Source organism: Sycon ciliatum, chromosome 10, assembly GCF_964019385.1.
Source record: "Sycon ciliatum chromosome 10, ocSycCili1.1, whole genome shotgun sequence".
Lineage (NCBI taxonomy): Eukaryota > Metazoa > Porifera > Calcarea > Leucosolenida > Sycettidae > Sycon > Sycon ciliatum.
In genome coordinates, this window is record NC_088652.1 from 27484887 (window position 1) to 27510308 (window position 25422).

The window sequence follows — 25422 nt, forward strand, 5'->3', positions numbered from 1 at the left end:
GATGGAGGGAGAGATGGAGGGAGAGAGGGAGAGATGCAGGGAGAGAGGGAGAGATGGAGGGAGAGAGGGAGAGATGGAGGGAGATATGGAGGGAGATAGGGAGAGATGGAGGGAGAGAGGGGGAGATGGAGGGAGAGAGGGGGAGATGGATGGAGAGAGGGAGGGAGAGAGGAGATGTGTGGCGAGCTGAATTCCTGACATCAGGGCTACACAGCATCTGAAGCAGGATTCAGAGAAGTTATTTTTGTGATGCGTGATGGGACGCTATCTGTGAAGCCGAAGTGCGAAGGAAACTCATGAAGCACCATTCACGTAAGCCCAGCAGGGCAACATCAGCCTGTATGCTGTTGCATGAACGGAATGTCCTTTGACTTCAACAAGACTTTCACCCTCCCAGGCCCAGGCAGTATAAAGGATCAGGACTTGTTTTCGTGTACGCACCACTATTATTGTCTGAGGTACTGACAACCATCGTGTCCACACCATCGGCGGACCTAGAATCAGCAGGACTGAGGAGTCTGAGGAACTTGGCAGACCTGGAGCACCTGCGGGCAATCGCCGCGGACAGGCCTGCGTGGCGCGAGCTGTGCCAGGATGTACGCAGTAATTAACGGATGGAACAGAGGCATTGTACAGATCCCGTGCATTTAGCACTTACCATCGACCATGAGTTACAAACCTATCGCTGTTGTCTGTTAATCTTGTTTTATTTTTTGATCTTTCGAAAAGATCCCGTGCATTGAGCACCTATCATCGAACATGAGTTATGTGCCTACCGCCTGCTGTCTTACATTTATTTTTTGTTTTCCTCCCTGCCCACTCTGCCTGTCTTCTGGCACATGCGAATACGTGGACTTACTGTTGACGTAAACGCGGACGTGCGTATAATAATAATACTGAAAACCCAGTGTGCAAGTTTCACATCAATGCAGTGTGAACAGAATGTGAACATCGCGCTATTCACAACTTACAAAAGAATAGTATTGCTAGGCCATTTGTCCACGGGAAGGGTGATAAAAGGGTTGCCACCTACTTCGCTGAAAAGCACACAGAATTGCATCAAACGCACGGACACAGGCAATGCAAAAATCATGAAAAATGCACAAAGAGCCCAGCAATCGCCAGCTTGATGGCTAAACATTACACGCTAAGGGGTTGTCGCAAAAGTTTTCTGTCGCCCCTGGAACGAACATCGTTCATTTCGTACTTGGACCCCCTCCCCTCCCTCTGAAACAGCTGGACAATATTGCAACAGTAACGGTCCTCTCCGGAAGCCACTTCTGCCTGGCCTGCCCTAGTATGGTGTAGTCACCGGAAGCCACTTCTGCCTGGCCTGCCCTAGTATGGTGTAGTCAGTATCAAGGCATGGAAGTAAACCCCTGGATCGCCAGCACATGCTGACACAATGAGAACGATGACTTACATGATAATATTTCTGGAATAACCATTGGTAGCAAATAGGTCTCCGGGAAGCGTTTTCAGTTCTTTGTTCCCGCCAAGAATGCTGTGATAAATGTGCAAGTCAAGACAGAAAACGAGCATTGACGGAGGCCTACCTAAGGAGAGCTTGGAGAGTTTGTAGAAGATATTACTCGTAAGGAGATTGCTACAGAGAATGGCTGTTGAAGTTGTTGATGACAAACCAAAGAGAATAGATAGACTTCTTGCATGTGCTTATGTAGGAACAGAGCTTATTCAGAAAGAGGGATAGAGAGAATTGAGAGGTTCTGCAAAACGAAAATGCTTACAAACCTTCGCTCTACGTCATGAAGTGCGAAACTTCACACGAACTTTCGCAAGTGTTGACGCGAAACTTGCAGGGAACGCGAAATGAACTTTCGTAGGAAGTTTCATGAGATGTGACCATGGCGTACGTGCACTTGGCGTGTGCAAACTACGAAAATGTGCAGAACGCAAAGTTCGAGCGTAAATTTGTACATACTTTCGCAAGGACAGCCGCGAAACTTCGTTCGAATTTTCGTTTTCCAGAACCTCTCTAGTTAGGGATATCAGCGAACACACTGCGCACGGGGTTTGCGCAGTTTTCAGTGCTACCATACCAATGTACGTACTGGCGGGGACAAAAAATTGACGCAAATAAAATGGCGACTGGTCGAACGTGGCTCGGACCTACATAATTATTTGAATAATTTGAAAGTACATACTGCTGTGAACAGACCCCCATTGTTTCGATTCTGATTATGTCCGACTACTGTGAATGCACCTCACTTTGGGCATCCTCTGCCAGCAATTACACTAACGAACTTATACAAAACACACAGTATTAAAAATCGGTGAAGGACGACAGGCCCATGTTCGTCGATCGTCCAAGCTTCTTCATCTTCCTGAGTTCTTCTTGAATGATCGACCTTGTGCACCTTTCACCTCTGGGACCTTGCATTGCTTCGGTCAATTTTTTCTTGCTTGGCACATGGATAGATCCATGGGTGAGGTACCAGTTCACCAAAACTTAGAAGATTTCTCCGGTGGGAACGTTGTAAAAAATCGCCTTCGATTCACCCACGCTCCTTGGGCATCGAAGGACAAATTTGAAAATTCGTCTGAAGAAAGTCCTGGGGCTCGGCTCATCTGTAGTTAATCGCGTGGCTGTTACCGTAGGCATGTCACTCTTTACCCACGAATCCTTCATCAGCAGCGAATATACGAAGCAATCAACGAAACGGCAGATCCTGAGCGCAAGGTTCCGACTTCAGCCGCCATTCTCCTTCTTCTCCATCAAGACTCCTTCCAGTTTCCCGGCAAAAATATACATTTTCTGACTTGGACTTTTCTGGCCGCGCGCGTGGCATGTTGACATGTACAAAATTCGATTACATCATAACTGCGCAAACCCTCTGCGCAGTGTGTTCGCTGATATCCCTACTCTAGTGCATGTAAGTGTGTGTGTACGTGTGTGTGTGAGGGTGTGTGTGAGAGTGAGAGTGAGATAGATAGAGAGACATACAGATGTACAGACGGATGGGTGGACGGACAGACGGATGGGTGGACGGACAGATGTTACCGTATATCCGCACCTTTAAAGCCATGGCGGTATATTCGATTATAAAGCCAGTCTCAGTCATAAAGCCATGGGCTTCATAAATGAAATGATATTTGAAGTATATTTTGCAAAATGAAGGAATAAGTACTAGGCTAACAAACTTACAGCCCAGCAGGAAGGTGAACAAGTAGATTTAGATTGACATTTCTGTGTGGACTTTGACTTTTGTGGCATGGCGTTTTGGGTGAGTCATTTTGCATCAAAAATATCTAGAAAAGCAGTGGTGTTTCAAATATAAGGCCACGGCTTTAAAGGCACTGACATACGGTAAGCAAGGGCTTGGTTCTCCAGACTATGGCACACGAGGAAAAGGTCAAGCTAGAAAATCCATCACAGACAATAGTAGTAGTTGGGCATTTGGCCATGTACAGTCCTTTTCAAAACTATAGACGCGTAGGGTTTTTGACATATTTCAAATTTGGCTGGAGTTTTTTCAGAATACTTTTCGGAATATTGCTTAGGTCCGCTCCACAATTACTCTCATATAGTTTCTAAACGATTGGATAACAGACGCCCAATTTGGAAAAAATTATGCACAAAGTGATCACAGATTTTATGTGGTATAGATGCTGGCATAACGGTTTTTGCCTAGGTACGCGTCTATAGTTTTGAAATGGACTGTAATACTGTTGTCTGAGACAGATAGACAGACAGACAGACAGACAGACAGACCGACACACAAACATGCAGACTAGACAGATAGACACACAGACACACAGACAGACAGACCGACACACCGACACACAAACATGCAGACTAGACAGATAGACACACAGACACACAGAGACGAGGCAGACAGACAACTGAATAAGCCCATTGCGCATTTGCCAAACATGGCCTGCACGAGTAATGCATGCGAGCACGCTGGGTTCAGAAGTGCATTGTTAAACACTCCACACGACCATGCCCAGGACCAGGTGGCTTTGTGGGCCTATGAGGTGGTGGGGGTACAAATTACCTCATTGCGCAATGGACGTATATAGCCAAACCACAAAACAGGAGCAAGACTTGACTTTGTGTTATGTTCCAAGGCCATTTCTCTTTCTCGTTAGTGTAGTGTTACATGTATGAGCTGTCAATGTGCTATTGGATAGCCAATGTGCCGGATGAGTGAACACTGGATCAGCAATGCTCATGAAGTAAGTGTTATTCACGGTGCCTATTACAGAGGTGAAAAAATGCTGAGGCAAGCAAGGATTCTAAGCTGAACAGAGCTGCAAAACATTCTTGTCTGGCTCATTTCAGCTGCTGCACATTAACTTGAAATAAACCTGTGGAAACCAGTCACGACAACATCTACCATCTAATCCCATTCTGTACACTCCCTAGCGATCAACTCTTGAACTATATCACCATATTTTCAACTGATGTTACCTCATAGCCTCATAATATAGCTAATCACCATTATTTATTGCATCTCTCTTATTGGCCAACGGCCACCGTGAGAGAAAAATTCAAAAATATGTATATGGTAAAACGCGTAACCTCTAGCAAAATAGAAAGACATGCCAAGTAAAACTGGGTTTTTTCACCCACTATGATAAATAACCGCATTACTACACGAACAGGGCTGGGCGAAGGTACGCTAAGTTGGTTTGTAGCAAGAAACTTTGCTGGCATGCATTACCCGGCATGTGTTAAGTGATCACTCAGAGTCGTGTTGCAACGAAGGTGTATTTTTGACAGCAGGTACCATTTAGCACTTACAGTTGAACGATACTGGGATTGTATGACAGCAAACCATTCGGTACTGAAACCAGTGCATTTCTGTCCAAGAATCTGTGGACAAAGCCAGGAATTGAACAGGAGCAAGAGTGAGGAAAAGTAAAACACCAATGAACTACGGGGCTACTTGTATGTGCAGGTGTGCAGGTGTGTGCATGTGCAGGTGTGTGCATGTGTATGTGTGTATGTGTGTATGTGTGTATGTGTGTATGTGTGTACCGTACGTACATGTATGTGTATGTATGTATGTATGCAATCTGTTTTCAGGAACAAGAACTTAGATCTTCATATTAAACGCTGTGTGTTTAATGCTTGTGTCCTGTCTCTGCTCCTGTATGGGTCCGAGTGCTGGACGCCGCTGACACAGGACCTCCGTCGCATGTCTTTTTTCCACATGCGATGCGTGCGGTCGATATTGGGCATAACACGCCATCGTTGCTGGGATGACTACATATCCAACAGCCAGCTGCTTGAGTGGTGCGGTGACTCTGAAACCATCGTCACCAAGGTTCAGCATCGGCGCCTCGAGTGGCTTGGCCATGTCGCCCGCATGGACGACGTGCGATTGCCCAAACAGTTGCTGTTCGTCGCTCGGCACATGGCCCACGTCGGCGGTGGAAAGACTGCGCTGTAAAGGACCTCTGCTCACGAGACCTTGAAGCGGACTGGTACAGAGTGGCCTGTGACTCTCGCCCAGACTGGAGGTTGGCTTACACCTCGGACGCCCCGGATCCCCTCGTACTGGCACCGGTGAATTGTTTCACATGCGCCCGGCACTTCGCATGTCAGGGTGACCTCGCTAGGCACAAGTGCACGGCTGAACGGCAGAAGCCGGTTTTGGAGCAGAGAGGTGCATGTCAGTGCCCTCGGTGTCATCGTTGGTTCCGGAGCCGCGGCTTGGCTGTGCATCGTTGCTCCGCTTCTACCTCGTGCCCAGTACCGACCGAACCAGTTGCTGTTGTCACCGGTGACAATACCGCTCGGAGGTGCTGCAATGCTCACTGTGGCACCTGCAATCATTGTTTCCGTTCAACCATGGGACACAACCGCCATCGCTGTTCAACGCACTGCCACCGACCAACGGCCAGAGAACGGGATAAGTTCCCGCATATGTGTATCTGCTCTCGCCGGTTCCGACTAGTCTCCCATCTGGAGCGCCATCGGGTGGCGTGCTCTTTCTCTCTCTCTGCTGCCCCTCCGGGGCCCACGTGACCCTAGTGGTAGTGGCTCTACAGGGCAGGACAGGACAGGTATGTATGTATGTATGTATGTATGTACAAATATTACACAGCAATGAATCAAACAAGTCTCATTCCGCTGTAACTCCGAGTTTCGTGTCAGTCACTGTATGTATGTATGTAGCCACATCCGCCCGTTTCCTAGGAAGCTGTATCGGTGAACCTGACGGATTGAAATCGTTTGCCAAGGAGAGAGTGGAGACGTGGGTGAGCAATGTCAATTGCCTTGCCGCTGCTGCCAGGAAAGAGAGAGGTTCCGCATAACGTAATTGGGTTAGTAAAAAACGAAGTCGATCTACGGAAAGTCTTACGTAAACTACATGCGTATCTGTGTTCCGCCATACAGAGTTTTCAAATCACGTTACCTAAATGTAGCTGCCCTTGGCAACTCCGAATGCGACAGTGTACGACCAGATCAACCTGGGGAGAGAGTCATAAATTTGTACCCCAATCCACTTACGGACCAGCTACGTTATCAAAGCCCTATCTACGTACTCTACGTAGACAACTTTCCGTAAGTGGAGTGCAAACTCGCGAATTGTGCATTGAATCGCTCGCTCTCATGTGAGTGGTCATACCTCCAGCGTGTTGTCCAGGGTCTTGAAGAGGAGTTTGCTCGGCTTCGAGACGTCATCCTGGAGCAATTTGCCCCAGCCATCCTTGGGCGGGAGGTTCTTCCTCGGGAACACCAGCTCCTCACCCTGCCAGTCAAGTATGGTGGCTTGGCTTTGGCTTTGGCTTTGGCCGATCCTGTCCACACAGCACCCCAGGCTTATCAGAACTTGAAAAACGCAACTGACATCCTGCGCAACTCCATCCAATCTGGTAACCCCGTAAACATAAATGATCACAGCGCTCATTGTCGCCGCACCACAAGCCAAATCAGCAGGGAACGGGATGTGATTTCCGCTGAAATCAGTCAATCAATTCTCAGTGACCTGCCACAGCTTGAGGAGCGCACCCTCTCCCGCATCGTATGGGGAAATACCTCCGGATGGACTACGGTGTTGCCCCTGAAGCGCGAGGGGTATGATTTGTCAAGTACAGAATTTCGAGATCAACTTGCTATCCGCTATGGTCGTCAGCTGCTTGCCCTGCCAGCGCAATGTGATGGTTGCGGGAAGCCCTTCTCTCTTCAGCATGGCCTTGACTGCCCGAAAGGTGGACTTATCAAGCGAGGCCACAATGATCTGCGTGATAGCGATGCAAAGCTAGCTGATATGACATTTGGTGGTGTTGTCGTCGAGCCGATCATGGTGCCGGAGGGTGATCGGACGGGGCAGCCTGCTCTTCGGGCAGATTGGCTTGCCCGGGGTGTGTGAGAGGTTAACAGGGCGGCGCATTTTGATAATCGCATCATTGATGCCAACACACCCAGTTACTCCTATTCATTCTGGGAAGCTACTTCCAACCGCGCTGCTAACGCGAAGAAAAAGAAGTACCGTCAGGCCTCCGAGGACCTCCGTGGGTCGTTCACACCACTGGTTTGTTCCACGGATGGGGTGCTACATCGCGAATACGCCAGCTATCAGAAGCGACTTGCTGGTCGCTACGCCCTCAAGTGGGACAAGCCATTTTCAACCATTATGGCTTGGGTGCAAATTCGCAACCAATAGACCCTTTGCACAATAACGGTCACGTGATCCGAGACGGGGCATCCACTTCGATTTTTGTGCAGAGTATCAGTTGTTGAGCATGGTGAAACACTGTATTTTCCATTTTGGAGATGGAGGAGAGTGTCGAGTGGTTTGCCATCGATGGCTCTGGAACCAGTGGAGGAGCTGTCAAATAAAGAATGGTCTGTGAAGGAACTGAACAGTTTTCTGCTGAATGAGGGTGCGTATCTGTCTGGAAAAAGAACAAGTTATTGGAGCGGTAAGTTAGTTTTCCGCAGTCAGTGGATATTTCGGATTATAATACTGTAGATTGAAATTTATTTTTCTTTTCTCTACCTTCTCTCCTCTGTCGATGTAGAGAATGCTTCCCTATGCAGAACCCTGATGCTCCTAGAACTAAGAGAAGAGGGCCACCAGTCTTCCTCGAGTGTACCTTCATCATGCCCAACTTTGTCATGCGTCCGAGTGGATGAGTGATGAACTTCTGTTTCCCAGAGTGAGTGCCACACCATGCGTGCTCATCTCCAACGCAGGGGCAAGTCGTCGACGACAGTGAAGAGGGCTAGGGAGCTGATGGAGTAGTACTAGTGAAGAAGCCCGTGGATAGTGTTCATCAGTTTTACTTTGGTGGCTATGTGCATAATGTGAAAGTCTGTCATATCGTGCACACAGCCACAGCTCGAACTCAGATGACTTTCTCCGCACACCTGAGCGATGAGGCTGCGTCGCTCTGCACTTCAACATCAGCAGCTCGAGCAGCGCCAGCAAGCAGTCGATCTTCCTTGCAAATACAGGGATGGGTCATACCTTTTTTTCAGGCTCCAGAGTCTCTTGGCAGGGCGTTCAGCGTCTTCGCAAAAGCAAGGATGAAAGTCGTCATCGACAAAGTGTTCCGAGCACAACACTGTGAACGATGTCGCAGCAAACTGCGGCCCTCTTCTCGCCAGATAGCGAGGATTCAAGAGTGTGGAATGCCAGCATAACCAGGGAATGCATGGAAAGACAAGTGGGTTTCTTAGACTAGCCACTAGGGATGACGGTTGCTGCAAACAAGAACCCAACAGAGGTCCTTGGAAAGCATTTTGGAACTTCTTCCTTCAGAACTAAAAAAACTTCAAATGAAAAAGGCTGGAAAGTACATACATGAACATCGCGTCTGGACCGTGAAAACACAGCCTGTCACAGGAAACTTGATCACGTCCTGCAGCAAACCATGCATGCTGGTTGCATGCCAAGTGTGCAGAGCGTGCACAGCATGCCCCGTCTCGACCCCTCTCGCTTATTGTGCAAAGGGTCTATTTGCAGTGATCCATGCAGTCGACCTCCGGCTACGCGGGTCTAGAAGGCGCCTGACAGGCCTGTCGACGCAGGATGGTGCTGGGGTAGGCATTGGCCATTGAGAACTGAATTTCGTCTGTTTTACGTGGAATTTTTGGAGTTTTCCAATGTATTGTACTTGAATAAAATTCTATTTTACCTTTCATGGTATCTCAATTTTTTAGCGTCTACATGACTTTATCTTGCCCGTAAAAGAGGCCGTTACCCCGCCAAAAAATGTATGTATGTATGTATGTGCATAAGTGGGTACACCCAGGTTTCAACAGTGCTCAACGCCACAAGGGTGGAGCGTAACCACAAAGGTCAAAAAGAATGGTTCCACCAATTATATATACATACGTTGTAATGCTGCATTTCAAGCACGTAGCTGTAAATGCTAAGGCAATCATCAGACAACACAACATTATCTGATGAATGCCTTAGCATTTACAGCTACGTGCATGAAACGCAGCGTTACAACGTATGTATATATAATTGGTGGAACCATTCTTTTTGACCTTTATGTATGTATGTATGTATGTATGTATGTATGTATGTATGTACACGAGTCACAGAAAACCACGCGTCTTGATTGTCGTAACTTAAAGTTTCATGCCATATAGCAATCTTCAGACAACTGATGTAATCACTTGTCTGAAGATTGTTATATGGCATGAAAGTTTAAGTTACGACAATCAAGACGCGTGGTTTTCTGTGACTCGTGTGTTACTGCTCTGCTTCCACATTGAGCACTCTATCGAACCGGAGGACTCCGCTCTCTGTATGCATGTATGTATGTATGTATGTATGTACTCAAATCTGCGGACAGCAACTGTTTCGCTCTGTTAGAGCTCCTCAGCACAGCTCAGAGGACCGAAGCACAGCTCTTCGCAATGAAATACGTTTCCGTGAAGCAAAGCATTTTTATAAAGAGCTGCAAACCCCGCCAAGAGTGCCCAAAATGCTCCCAAGAGCAGTGAGCGTTGCACAAGGCGAGCGGCAAGGGTTTGCGCTAAGTATGTATGTTTGTATGTATGTAAGGTAAAGTCCTGCACATTATACATTGCGGGCGATTGCCTTGGAGCCGCGCGCCGTGCAAGGAAAGACTGGTTTGAACTGGCGAAAGGAGACATCGAGCCTCTTCTTCGCAAACGTGATACAGTCAACTTGGCTTATAACGACACTCGGCGGGGCATCAAAAAGGCGTACTTATTCGCGAAGTGTCGTTACACCCGAAGTCTCATTATATATATTACAGTGGGATGGGACTTTGCTCTGAGCATGGAAATGCTGCCGTTATTCGCGAATTGTCGTTATATCCGCAGTCGTTATTAGCGAAGTTGACTGTATATTGTATAAGAAGTGGCAGTCATCAAAGCGCGACTCTGATCGGACAGCGTACCAATGCGCACGTAGTGAATCTCGTGCAGTTGTTCGACAGGCCAAGGGCAGATTCCTTAAACTCAATGCTGAAGCTGCTATGCGCTGGTGTCATGGTGAACGGGGTGCGTGGGAGTGCATTCGCAACATACATCATGCCACTAAGGGACTGATGCCAACTGTCTCAACTCGAATCAAGAAAGCCAATGGTGACGAGTGTGTCTCTATCGCAAAGACCCATGCGCGCTGGGGTGAGCATTTTCAGACTGTGCTAAACGTCATCAATGATGTTGATGATGATGCGCTTACCAGCATCCCCCAACGGAATACCGATGCAGAACTCGCTATGCCACCAACAATTCAGGAAGTCTGCAAGGCCCTTGGGACTCTGCAAAACAGGAAGGCACCTGGATACTCTGGTATTTTGCCCGAACTACTGAAATATGGTGGCCCGATGCTCGTTTCCAAGCTACACGAGCTTGCGGTAGACTGCTTTCAGGCGGGTGAAGTTCTACAGGAGTGGAAGGATGCTGTTTTGGTTCCGATTCCCAAGAAGGGCAATTTGACGTTATGCGATAACTGGCGTGGGATATCACTCCTCGACGTTTCTGGCAAAGTAATTGCGCGGCTTATTGCTAACAGGTTGCAGAAGTTTGCGGAGTCCCTTCTTCCAGATTCCCAATGCGGATTCCGTCCTGGGAGAGGCACTGTGGACATGGTTTTCTCACTGTGTCAAGTCATCGAAAAACTCCGTGAACATCAAGCCCAAGGTTTTGACCTGTCCCTCCGGGGACTACGTAGCCAGACTTGGCAGCAGAATCAAGATCAAGATGTTGTATGTACAGTGAAACCTGTCTAAGGCGACCCCTCAAGAGATGAGAAAAAGTTGTCGCCGTGGCCAGGTGGTCTTCTTATCCAGGTTCAGTGGGTCATGTGACCATACCCACATGTGATACATCATTTTGATCAGTGTACCACAGTGCACACGCCTATCCTACTCTAGCACTACTCGTGTGGCTGGGGTCCTCCGACCTGTCAAGTGTCGTGCATGCACCATGTACATCTACACTTCCTGCACTGATGTGTAGATCTACCATGCCTGGTGCACCATGCAATGCGTACATTTACATGTACTGTACTAGTACTGTGCAACGTGGTCGCGGGTGGGAGATCGTCGGTCGCGTTTGGCGAGTGGTCGCCTTATCCGAGCTGTTTTGAATGTGAATGCGTCCGTTTCAAGGAAAAGTGGTCGCCATGGTCGAGTGGTCACCATATCCGAGTGGTCGCCATATCCGAGTGGTCGCCATATCCGAGTGGTCGCCATATCCGAGTGGTCGCCATATCCGAGTGGTCGCCATATCCGAGTGGTCACCATATCCGAGTGGTCGCCATGGTCGAGTGGTGGCCTTATCCGAGTGGTCGCCATATCAAGTTTTACTGTATGTATGTTTGTATGTGCCCGTAGATTGAGTATTTTCGCTCCTGCTCTTGTAGTAGTTCCGCACTCTCATGTGGGGTAGTGCCTTTGCTGTTTACATTACGCAGAGCTCACTGACTTGTCAGTTTGAGCACTCTGGCAAGGTACGTTCGAGCCTGGTTTAAATCTGGCTTTCTCTTTCTATTTTCATTGCTATCAGGTTCGGCCTCATCATCATGTGTGGGGGGGGGGGGGTGAGTTCACAAAGAACGAAACAGCATGCTGCCCGCAGATTGAGTATTTTCGCTCCTGCTCTTGTAGTAGTTGAGCATTCTCATGTGGGGTAGTGCCTTTGCTGTTTGCGTTATGCAGAGCTCACTGACTTGTAGTATGTTTGTATGCATGTATGTACGTATGTACGTTTGTGTGCATGTACACATGTGTGTGTGCACATGTGTACATGTGTATGTTGCATGCGAGTCTCGGGACAAACAATGGCGCAAGCGTTACTTACAGCCTGATGCCATACTCGAGCCTGCACCTAGGGTGGAATGTGCGGTGTGGGGTGTGCGATGGCGACTTTGCATGGAGTTGGGGTGTCGCTCGCCACAGGTGCCTTGACAAACGTGCCCACTATCTGTATGCCAGCAGAGTGGAGCGTACCAATGTGGAGTGTGTGTGTGGTGGTGGCTGCATAGCTGAGGTGGACTGGCTCATCATAGTTGTTATGTGTTGGAGGCTGAGACACACGTTGTGGCAGAGTGAAATCCAACTGTCAAGCCGTCAGGCGAAATACCACGTCATAGTACATTTGAGATCAGCGGGAAGAAGATGCCGACGTCCACTAATTTAGTATCTGTGCACACGAATCTGCTGTGTGTGTGTGACTCTGTGTGTCAGCTATGATATCATCTTCTGTGGTTCCATGCCTACATTTACGTCTGAACCATCCTGCAAAGTTTGAATGACGTAGGTTGAGCGATCGCTCCGCGAAACATACTTTTTGAAATTCTCTTCATAGTATATCTTCCACCATTTAAATTTTCGAATTTCTTCAAAAAAAAGTGCTGAGAGGGGTAGCTTGCAACCTCGATATGGCTTGTTCCAGGCATGCTTTGGAGCCATCTTCTGTTGAAGTAGTGGCGGGGATCTGCCCTGCAACTGATACAACAAAAAATGATTCGATCTGAGAAAGGGTGAGACCGCAAATCTCGGTTGAATATTGAGTATTTCAAGCCTTATCATGACGAAGATGGAGTTCTTTTTGGAGATGGACGTCGCGGCAAAGGACATGGTGTCCGACTTCTGGCGTCTGGTGAAGCCAGGGATCATTTGTCCGGTCAGGTCGGCAGCCTAACCGTCGGTAAGCTTGTGTTTGGATCCCGTTCTGCTCAATGTGGTAGATCACAAACAATTTGATATCGCACAAGTTGATCTCAGCATCGTCCGTACGGTATTTTATATTCGGAAAATCCCAAAGTGTCTCTGTGTGGCCGTCCTATGCCACGAGAAACTCCAATCAGGCTCCTATGTCCTCTGCCTTCATGATTGAATGTCCACTTCGTTTGAACAACGAACACAACAATCGTGGACGGCTTTGCAATGAAAAATACAGCTATACTGGAAAAAAGAAAGAAAAAAAACGAGCTCAGGATGAGACTCGAGTACACGCATACTCTCCCAGCAGGTGAAACGGAAATTTTTGTGAAAAATGCGTGTCGCCGACTGACCAGTAATTTCGCCTCACGATTGCGTGGCACACTGCACACTGCTTCTGCAGCGTACATAGTCGGAATTGTCATCGGTGCCCCAGGCGGCCAAATGCTGATGAGTGAGCGTGTTTCCTCCACGCATGTGTGTGTGCAGCAAGCGCTTTCACCAATTGACACACCTGGAGCGTCATCAACAGTCACGCCCCCCCCCCCCTCCTCTCCTCTCTCTATTCTTCAACTTCCCGAATCGGGACAACATAACCCTAGCAGCAGTGGCTCAACAGGACATGAACAGGTGCATGTGCATGTGTGTGTGCGCGTGTGTGTGCATGGTTCACCTTTGGCCAGCTCCAGGGTTTACAGAGACATGGCCAATCCAAGGGGGTGCAACTGCAACATCTTGGAATGTCGCTTTCCGTAAGCACACACACACACACACACACACACACACACACACACACACACACACACACACACACACACAAACACACACACACACACATACACACACACTCACGCACACACACACACACACACACACACACACACACACACACACACACACACACACACACACAAACAAACACACACACACATACACACACACACACACAGCTACATTGTGAGGCCTTACAGATATTGTAATCTTGGCATGGTATCAAAAATGCCAGCAGGCAGTGTTGAGAGCTTGTTGCCTGCCAAGGTCCTGTGAAACCCAAAGTGAAAAAAAGTACACAAAGCAAACAACACCCGTGTTTAACCCGTGACGATTCTTGGTTCAGTGTGGTTCGTTCTGCAAGTAGTTTCAAGCAGTTGAAAGTTCTAGAAGCAGTCTACATTTGCATTCGTGATCCAAATCTTTGTAAACAAAAAGAAAATGTCACCGCACTTACACTCTTCCAGTAAATTCGCACTCACACACACTTGCACATGCATGTACATTGTCACACTGCACTTGCTGAATTTCCTATCATTTCTCACCTGTATGGTTTTTATTACCTGTACACATTTCTCCTAATTTTGTGCTATTTTTCTTACTATTCTTTTATCCTCATTGTTTCACTCCAAGTGTATATATCCTACTGTAATTTCATCATTCTCTTTAGTCACGAATTCCATCGATAATTGTGACACGAATCCTTCCTCTTGTCCACATATATAGGCTTAAACTATTAGTATTCGTCCATCGCTGTATCCAGTCTGCTACAAGTCCCCTTTTTAATAATTTCTTTATTCAAATTAATGCTGCATGCCCGCCAACCGCCGCATAACTCGTGGTCATTCCTCCAATCTCCTGCAAATGCCCTTCCAAAGAGGCCCTTATAGCCGATTATCAATCCAGTTTGTGGGAAGCGTATTGTGAAACAGTCTCTCGGCCGAACTTCGATCTATTGGAGGGAAGAAGCGGTTGCGTGATGCATTGTGCTCGCAAGACCTGCTTATTCTCCCAGTTGCCTAAACCGCTTTTTGTACTGTGCCAAAGATCTGGATCTTACTCCTGCTTCTTAATCTACTTCCTCCGTTAACAAAAAACTTCGTGATGGATTTTTGAGAGACTGGTTTGCGCACAAACTACAGTGAAATGAGTGGCGATCACTTTCTCGGCCTTCCTTGGCATGCCGTGAAAGAGGTACGATGCAAGGAAAGCGACCTTTCACAACAAGCCGAGTTGAATGGATGGTTGCACTCTGGCAACATAGGTGATGACAGTAATGGCGAGCGAAACTGAATACCACTTCCCCGAGGGGATAATGCCCTGCTTGGCCTCTCTACTACTCTAGCACTGACTTTGAGAGTGATAGAGAGTGATGGAACGGAGCAGCAAGCCCACACAATGAGCGAGTGAACAAGGAGCTGCTCCGATCACACAGCGCAATGAAATGGTTCTGAATTCAAGTAGGGTAGTTCTTGTTCAGCCTGCGCAAAGCCCAGATTCGAATGCTGATGCCCATGCATTCTTTCAGAAGTCTGCAGTCCGACGCGAGTCTCGTGGCTAAGGAAAGTCGACTGGACTTGCTAGCAGCTGCCGTTCAGTGCTGGCAGGAGTATCCGTCAGAGAAAATGGAATCAGTTCGGCTGTAACTCCTCGTTTCGCAGAGTTCTGGAGCGCGGAGATGAAACCAAGGAGTGGTAACATATTTTTACTGCTCCCTGGTGGAACAGAGTAATCGCCACAGCGGCGGATCACGCAGCTTGAAAGCTAAGTACTTACTTGAACGACGGCGACATCAAGTTGAGCGGTGTGTGATCAAAGAAGCCGAGGCAAGACTGAAAGGAGCTGAACAACGACTCGAAAGAGATGACGACTCGCGCACAGCAGATGACGACAGCGACGCAGGGTCAAAAATGAGTGGAGCGAAAGCGACGCCAACTGAACTCTCTGCTCATTTCACCAACAGTTTCTCTTGTAAAGACGCTGTACATATGCTGAACTACCTTCGTCCAGTGATTTGCAGTCGATACAAACTGTTCAGGACCTGTTCTAAGCGTTTTCATATCCATCAAAATCCATCACGAAGTTTTTGTTAATGGAGAAAGTATACTACATTATCCTCCCCATTCTATCTCCCTTCCGTGCCTGGTTTTTTTCTCCCCTCCCCATTCTCTTTCTGCCCTCTCCTCGTTCTGCCGTCTCCTTGTGAGAAGGCAACATTGCCTGTTTGGTTGAACGACTATAAATAAAAGCACAACAACAACACAGGTTCCCAGTACCTTTGAGCTACCCACAACACGTACAAACCGGCTAAGAGACACCCACATCTATGCTTCTCTTGATCTCTTTCATAGCATTCCACTCAGCCTCCGGCATATCAACCCCAGACGAGATTTCAAAGCAAACATCCAACCACTTGTCATCTCTTCCGTATGTACTTGCTCACATTGCTCAGCACATCTATAGCTCCATTGCGCCCAGCCTATGTGATAAACTCCCTATTGCCATCGCTACTGCTTCAGCAAGCAGCTAAACTTTCATCTCTCTGTATCTGATCCCCGTGACTGTACAGGTAGACTCCCTTTAATTCCAACCTCAAATTGCCATTTGCCCCAACTTCCAATTATCCAGAACTTCTAATTATCCAAATGCAGCCCCATGCACTGATATGTACATGTATGTCAAAATGCTTGAAATCGCATGCTGAATATTTTTTGCACATTTTTATTTGCATCAACGAAACAAAGGTGGTCGTACCGGTCATGTACAACGGATCATCAAAACACTGGATCGACACAAAATCATTTTACATTCTCTTCATCTTCTAGTGAAGAAGTTGTCAGTCACTGCAGCTTTCCTGAAACAATTTCAACGGAAAACAACTGTGCTGCGTAATCCGCGTCATGAAAGGCCGTCGAACAGCAGCACGTCGTTCTGAAGAACGGAATTGGAGCATAGGCATAGACAATATTTACGACAATGGTGTTGTTGTGCGCCAACATCTCCGCGCAAGAGGCGGCGCGGCAAGAAAGGCCATCGAGATCCGCGAAGAGAGTCAGCCACCAGGAAGAAGTCGTCTTCAATCAAACCTTTGCAATTTGTCTCGCACGGGCTTGAATCAAATTTCGAGAGAAGGTGGGTTTCTTGAACGCTATAGTAGATCCTGCAGCGGACCATCGATCAATTTTTGAGCTACTCTTGGCTAGAGAAGGAGAAAAGAATGAACTTCGAATTACAAGGATAGCAACTCAATCTCACTTCGAAATAAGCGTTCAAAGGACATAGCCAATGTACTGTAAACAGCTCTTCTGTACGAAGACTGGGTTCGAATTATCCAACCGGCGCACTTTTCGTACTTCGAATTATGCATTCGATTTTGACTTGAAGTGACTTGCAGAAGATCGGTACGACGAAAAAGTTCGAATTACACGGAATGTTCGAATTATACCGTATTCGACTTAGAGGGAGTCTACCTGCAATTATTTTTCACTTATTGGCCACAGGCCATCGTGAGAATAAAAGATTTCAAACAACAACCGACGGATCCCCTACTACTAGTACTACAGTCAGACCTCGCTTAAAGGGGAAGTTAAGGCAAAAATTAAAATTTCACCAGTTGTAGTCTTCGGGGTGCTGAGTCGAATGGTCTTGGTCCGAGAAAGCTGAGACGCTCCCTTCCTACTTGAATCCCAATCGAACTCGCGCACTTCCACCGAAACTGGTGTACGCAGGAGCACGTGACCGCTTGTTCAACCATGTTCGATTGGGAATAAAGGAGGAACGCTGCATCGCAGCCTTTTCGGACCAAAACCAGTCGACTCAGCGTCCAAAAGACTACAACATATGGGCCAATCGCGGTCATCCGTGCTTTTATAAGAACGAAACGGCGCTTTTAGTGACATTTTGCATACAAATCCCCATCTCGTAGGGCGCAGTCACCCAGTTTCGGTGGAAGTGCGCAAGTTCGATTGGGATTCAAGTAGGAAGGGAGCGTCTCAGCTTTCTCGGACCAAGACCATTCGACTCAGCACCCCGAAGACTACAACTGGTGAAATTTTAATTTTTGCCTTAACTTCCCCTTTAACCGCACACATCCGTTTTCCACAAAAATATCCGGATAGGCGAGGGAACCGGTTAACTGAACACTGTTTATGTTGGATGCATCACGTGTGCTGTAAATATGTAACCAGCTATTATCTACCGAATGGCGAGGGATCCGGATAAAAGAGGACCGGATAAGCGAGATCTGACTGTAGTACTAGTAGCAAGGACGCAACACAGAAAACTGTTGAAATGAACATCGCCAGTGCGTCCGAGAACACAACCAGCGGCGGGGAATCCAAGGAAATACAGAGTAATACCCCATCCTCTGCCGACCAAACTGAGGTAGCTGAGAGTTCCAGCTTGCAGGTAATCACTCCCAGTACACCCCCAATGTCCGGCACCCCTCCGCCTACAGGCACTGGGGCAGGCCACGACGACGGGGCCACCACTATTGCCTCTATCGATACGGGTTGGATACCCAACAGTCCTCGTCGTCGCCGACACAGCCACGGCCATCCGACCATGGAGGAGAAAGCCAAGGCCGATGAGACATGGCCCTCACCTCAGATGAAACACCCGAAATACTGAGTCCAGATAAGTTTCAACAACTAGCCAAAAGAAAAAACCTAAAATATTTTCTGAAAAAAAACAAAAACAAAAACAAAAAAAAGTTAAAAACAATACCAATGTCAGTGAATTTGAACTTTCTCAGTACCAATGTGCGTTGCTTATTCAACAAAATGGACAAGTTACTTACCTTTACCCGTTCGTGCTCTGAATCTCAGAACGAACTATCAGTCATTGCAGTCCAGGAAACCTGGGCTGACACACCAGACCCTGACAGTCTCTATGCAATCCCAGGCTACAGGCTGACCAGAGCTGACAGACAGGACTTTGGTGGTAGTGTTGCCTTGTACACAGCGGAAAGTATCAAAACAAGGGTACTGACAATACCAATGACAGCAGCAGAATGCGTATGGACGAGAATTTCCACCGATAACCTTTCCCTCATTGTTGCAAACGTTTACCGACCACCCCGTAGCGATGACACCCTTTTCTGTGCGGAGCTGGAAAGAAGCATTAAAACCGCTAGAGCTGAAGGTGACGATCTCCTACTACTTGGAGACTTCAATGCCAAGAACAGTGCGTGGCTCACCACAGACAGAACAGATCGCCTTGGGGACGACATACAAACTCTTCTACACACATACAGCCTCACACAACATGTCAGGTTCCCTACTTACATCCACCGGCAAACACCTCTCTCATGTCTAGACCTTGTTATCTCCTCATTCCACAACAATTATGTTCATATCCAATCACTTCCACCGTTTGGCACATCCGATCACACTACTATCAGTGGCCACATCAATAATTAACTGCCCCCTATAATTAACAACTCCCCTCCACGATCCAGAAGCACCACATTCTGGTCATGGACAGACAGCACTATCCATCTTTTTCGAGAAGCCCTTTCACGCACAAATCTCAACCACCATCCAAACCAACACGACCCACGCCCAGTTGACACCTTCTGGCAATTCTGGCGCGACAAAGTCCTGAACATCGCCCAAGAACACTGCCAAGTTACTCGCACTCACCCCCCCCCCCCCTTGGGACAGGAAGAATGTGCCAGCACGACCATGGATATCAAAGGGCCTCTTGAAAGAGATCAAAGATAAGCACAGAAAACACAGAATATACCTCCACTCACGCTCGCCCGACGACTGGAACACGTTCACTGCCCAAAGAAACCGTGTCACAACCCTCCTGCGTCGTGCAAAATCGGATTTCGTAAACAACTCAGCAGCCTCCTCTACTTCCCTACACCGCCTCATGAAGCACCTAACTACAGCTACAAAACAACGCATACCCGAACTCGTCAGCCAAGCAACTCCTGCAACGACACCAGCACAAAAAGCCGCTGCCCTCAACGAATTCTTCATTTCACAGAGCAAGCTGTCCGTAGCCAATGCGGATGAGCAAACTCCAGCCATCAACACCACCCCTGACATCCTCAGTCCCCTTCAAGAAATCTCGACTTCCCAAGCTGAGGTCGAAAAACTCCTCTGCGGAGTTGATACCAACAAAAGCCCCGGGTTCGACTCTATTCCAAACCGCCTACTCAAAGAAGCGGCTAAGGAACTTGCACCGTCGTTATCGTCCCTCTTTAATCTATCGTTCCAAACCGGAGAAATCCCACAGGAGTGGAAAGATGCCACCATTACTCCAGTACCCAAGCCTGGTGACCCAACCCAACCACCAAACTACAGACCCATCTCTCTCTCTTGAGCACTACATCAAAAATCCCAAGTAAAAATTGCACATCAACTCCTCTACAAGCACATCACACCCCGCCTACCCAACCAGCAGTCCGGATTCCGTGAGAAAGACGGCAATGAGCAGCAGCTTGCTCGTCTCGTCCATACCCTCTCCACTGCAAGAGACGACGGGAAACACGTCAAAGCCTGCTTTTTGATCTAAGCAAGGCCTTCGATCGTGTGTGGCATGCAGGCCTTCTAGCAAAACTCTCCCACTATGGTGTCCAGGGCAACGCCCTGCAATGGTTCCGACGGTACCTGTTGGGGCGCCGGCAGAGGGTCCAGGTGGATGGCGCCTTTCCTCGAGATCCCTGCCGGCGTCCCTCAGGGATCTGTTCTTGGGCCGCTTCTATTCCTCGTCTACACCATAGACCTTCCACACGCATGTGAGAATCCCGGCACCACCAGTAGCCAATTTCCAGATGACACCTCTCTGATTTCCATAGCGAGAACTCTTCAAGACTGCACCCGAAACCTACAACAGAGTGTCACAGCAGCTGGAGACTGGCTTCAAAGATGGCACCTGCTGGCCAACACAAAGAAAACAGTCATCCTCCGGTTCTACCACAATACCCGCCCCCCTGAACAGCTACCCCAGATCACCCTCAGGAATAGTCCGCTTACCGTAGCACAGAAACACAAACACCTCGGAATAATCTTTCAGCTTGACCTCCGTTGGACGGAGCATGTTGAATACATAGTCAAAAAATCACTCAAGTCTTTCAATATTCTTTTTAGACTAAGGTCTACACTCACCAGTGATTCTTTATCTCACATCTATCAGACATACATACTACCCATATTCTCATATGCGGGCAATGCTCTCACACTGTTGTCACACACTTCCCTTGACAGGCTAGAACAACTCCAGCGGAAAGCCGCCAGAATATGTCTCCACCTTCCCCTTTACACACACTTAGAACACTCCCACCTTTTGCATCGCATCAAATGGCCAACATTATTTTCACGCTTTAAAGTTAAACATATACTCTTGGCGCATTCTCTGCGCCATAATTATGCCCCACCACATATTCTCTCGCTGCATACTGCTAGCAACGTGCAACCTTTGTATAATTTACGTCGCTCTCGTAATTGGCACTTGCTAACTCCGCGGACTGATCACTGTCTCCATTCATCCCTGTGCAATGCCCTTCATTACTTAAAAGGGGAAGTATACCCTAAATCAAATTTTCACCAGTTGTAGTATTCGGGGTGCTGAATCGAATGGTCTTGGTCCGAGGAAGCTGAGACGCTCCCTTCCTCCTCTATTCTCAATCGAACTCGCGCACTTCCACCAAAACTGGGTGACTGCGCCCTACTAGATAGGGATTTGTATGGAAAAGTCACTAAAAACGCCGTTTCGTTCTTATAAGGCCATCATTTTTTATAGCTATGTTTCGCGTCGTCCGCACGCATACGTTTTGATTTTTTTGGAAAAAAATAAAAAATCGAACATGCACCGTGAATGTACGATCATGCGAGTCATAAGTGTGGATTGGTTGCATACGGCGAAGCTTGGATTCAGAAATGGCCTCTACTAGGCTCTAGGCCAGCATTGGTAAATTGTTTGTTCGGCATCTGGGAGCAATATTCTATGAGCTTACACCAGACCGCATTGATCGCCTCAAGCTGAGAGGATGCGTCGTTCCGGAGCTCTTTGCACCGCTGCTGAAGTCTGAGTACAATAATCCAGCGAAGCATAGGCACCAACGGTTGCCTCCTCCGTCCAAAGTGAATATTTACTCATGCTGATAACCAAGATCAGATAGGCATTAGCCTTTGGGTAATCCTGAAATAAAGATTATTATTACATGTTGTGCTTCGATGTATGATTTTTCTTTCGAATATACGCCATGCACGAGCTTTTTGTGCTATGTACAGTGCATACACCTCTGATGAGCCTTTTTTTATTATATTGCAACTTTTTATTTTTTTCCACCTCTCGCATATGATTCGGGAAGTTGACCTGACGCGAAACATAGATATAAAAATGATGGCCTAAAAGTGCAGATGACCGCGATTGGTCCACATTTTGTAGTCTTTTGGCCGCTGAGTCGACTGGTGTTGGTCCGAAAGGCTGCGATGCAGCGTTCGGTCCTTATTCCCAATCGAACACGGTTGAGTAAGCGGTCACGTGCTCATTTACAGCCTGTTTGGGCCCGTTTATGTCACTCGAGTTGAACCTTTGAACCAGGGAGTCGTAAAAGCCTCCTATGACTTCCTGCTTTGAACCTTTGAGTTGAACCTTGATGTGAAAATTGTAGTCTGCAGGCACGGTGACCAGGCGACTGGTGTACGCATGAGAAGTGACAGCTAACTCAACCGTGTTCGATTGAGAATAAGGGCCGAACGCTGCATCGCAGCCTTTTCGGACCAAAACCAGTCGACTCAGTGGCCAGAAGGCTACAACATATGGACCAATCGCGGTCATCCGTGCTTTTATAAGAACGAAACGGCGTTTTTAGTGACCTTTTCCATACAAATCCCTATCTAGTAGGGTGCAGTCACCCAGTTTCGTTGGAAGTGCGCGAGTTCGATTGGAAACAAAGGAGGAAGGGAGCGTCTCAGCTTCTTCGGACCAAGACCATTCGACTCAGCACCCCGAAGACTACAACTGGTGAAAATTTGATTTTAGGGTATACTTCCCCTTTAATTGCTTGCCCACCCAGCTTCGCGAAATCCCTTCTCGTACTCTCTTCAAATCCGAGGTATCCCTGCTGTTGCACAACTCTGTATGCTCGTGTAGCGACCACCCCTGCCCGTACACTTCAGTAGTCATTAACCGCTAGGCTCTGCCTATCCAATTCTTCCTCACTCTTTCTCCTTTCTTACACTATTATCTCTTATTGGCCACTGGCTATCGTGAGAATAAAGATTTGAAACAACAACAGCAACAACACACCACCCAACTTCTTTATCTCTGATATTGCTGACGCACCAGAGTCGACCGCTTTCCAGAGACATTGCCAATCCAAGGGGGTGCAACTGCAATTTCTTTTCCGATGGGTTCAAAGATGTAGCGACCGAAAGCATGGAGTGTTGGGATATCGCTTTCTGTAAGCACACACACGTAGCTACATCGTAAAACCTTACACTTTTGGTACGGTGTGTACGTGAATCGATCGCATAATATGATCGCCTCATGGTCGATCCATAAAACCTTCGTCGCTCCATCGTTTCTTGTGCAAATTCAACAAACGAAGGATCTATGTGGTAGCGGAAACTCCAAGCTTCCAAATGCAGCAATCACCGAAGGTCTACAACGTCAGAATCCAGAGATTTTGCGCGTCATATTCTTATCTTCGCAAATTCAAATTTTTGATCGATCTCTGCCATTTTAGGGGAAAATCACTTTCCGGGTGCTCTTTGATCAACTGAGCACATGATAATGCCGTAGCTGGCTGAAGTTTGAATTGCCCTGCAAAAATCAGAGTGTTCTGCGGCCGAAGAGAGTGGAGTGGCTTTGATGGGGGAATTTGCTCACATACTGTAAAAGCCCGTGTATAGGCCCCAGGCGTATAGAATAGCAGCCTCGATTTCCTGGGCGTATACAAGGGCACAGGTGTTATTTTGGAACCGGACATATACTTGGAATAGGGATGGCAGTAAGTATTGGGTATCAGTACCTGTACATGTACTGGTGTTGCCGGCATACCTGGGCGTATACATGGGCATGGGTGCTATTTTGAAACAAACCTGTTGACTTCCCCTGACTGGGCGTGTACACAGAGGGTGGGCGTAATTTCGAGTGGGAGTATACAGGGGCTTTTAGGGTATCGGGCCTCGAGACGACTTTGCTGTGTTTCCGCGCCTGATTTGTGGCAGCTAGTTGATGGAGCCTGGTATCCTGGGGTCGCTGTCGCCAAGAGCGTTCCAACTCGCCCAAGATTGTTGAAGTGGAGTGAAGGAGGCCAAAGTTATGGCCTGTTGAAGGTGAAAATGTGCTGAAAATTCAAATTCTGCTTCATTCTGTGCTGGAAATCAGTTCATAAAGGGTTAACATTGAAAACTTACAGTCTCACTAACTGCGGCACGGTATCAAAAATGCCGGCAGGCAGTGTTGAGAGCTTGTTGTCTGTCAAGGTCCTGTGAAACCCAAAGTGAAAGAAAGTAGAACTCGGATGGTGAGCCAATTAAATTATGGTGAAAAAGGAGAAGGAGAAAATGTTACGAGTTATGAAACAAAGCACAACAAGTAAACAGCAGCATTGAGCAAATTTATTTTTGAAATCCAATAACTCATCACAACAAACATTGATCTGAACGGTCACAATAACAGCTACAGTAGGGAGACTACAACACCGAGGTGCATGCCAAAGAGAGGTCAACAGCGGAACCGTGAACTGCCGCGGAGTGTAATCGAGCTATGCCGTTGCTGTGCATGTACTATGCGCCATACGCTAGCTGATGCACTAACCTGCTATGTCGGATACCAGCAAGAGTATATTGTAGTACATGCATTTCTGCATTTCTGTATATATAAATCATTTTTCGTAAAATGGCCTCTGTATATATTTTCGCGTGAAAGAAATAAGTTTCTCTTTCGCCCCAACTTCGCTGTGGTCTGTTTGGCCATTGTAGCCGTCATGGTTGACGTAAAACAACATAACATAACCAAGAGTGTGCAACTCGATGATCCCCTAGCCCACGGCGAATTTTTTTATGACATCAGTCTTTGGCGGCGGTTTGGTGCACTGACATGATGCCATCATGCGTAGCCAGAGATCAAAGTACGAATAATTTGTACATTACAGCTACGGTAGTCGAAGCAGAACAACGGACGATAGATCGATTTGTCTTGAACCTGATGAACTCTCACCATATCTACAAAACAAGCGCGGGAAAGCATACGCACTTCAGCATACTTCTGCCAAAGAATGACGCAATAAAAAATCCCGCCGTGGGTGAACCCATCTCAGCTCAAGAGAAGAGTTGCACACTCTTGGTATGTTCTCTTGATACCACTAACCCATGCATTGACTAGGTGCCAGGCGCAAAACTGACGGTGGTGGTGGTGGTGAGAAGGAGAGCTCTGTGCCAGAGTAACCTTGCACCGTAGAGAACGTGTGTGGGCAGGCGTGTATTTACCGCCATTTTTTTACAATATAGTGAATATACACAACTCACCGACAGTCACATGGGGCTAGCATGGGGTGAG

General features: G+C 47.5%; 1 protein-coding gene across 1 annotated transcript in view; it reads right to left on the reverse strand.

Moving 5' to 3' along the window:
- The window catches only part of LOC135826812 (leucine-rich alpha-2-glycoprotein-like), a 53453-nt gene that overhangs the window by 17350 nt on the left and 10681 nt on the right, over positions 1-25422 (reverse strand). The window contains exons 6-10 of the mRNA XM_065339415.1: positions 24279-24350; positions 14101-14172; positions 4769-4840; positions 1424-1504; positions 972-1037 (exon numbers count right to left, since the gene is read on the reverse strand). Coding sequence (XP_065195487.1) covers positions 972-1037; positions 1424-1504; positions 4769-4840; positions 14101-14172; positions 24279-24350 — 363 coding nt within the window. The remainder of the gene's footprint in view (positions 1-971; positions 1038-1423; positions 1505-4768; positions 4841-14100; positions 14173-24278; positions 24351-25422) is intronic.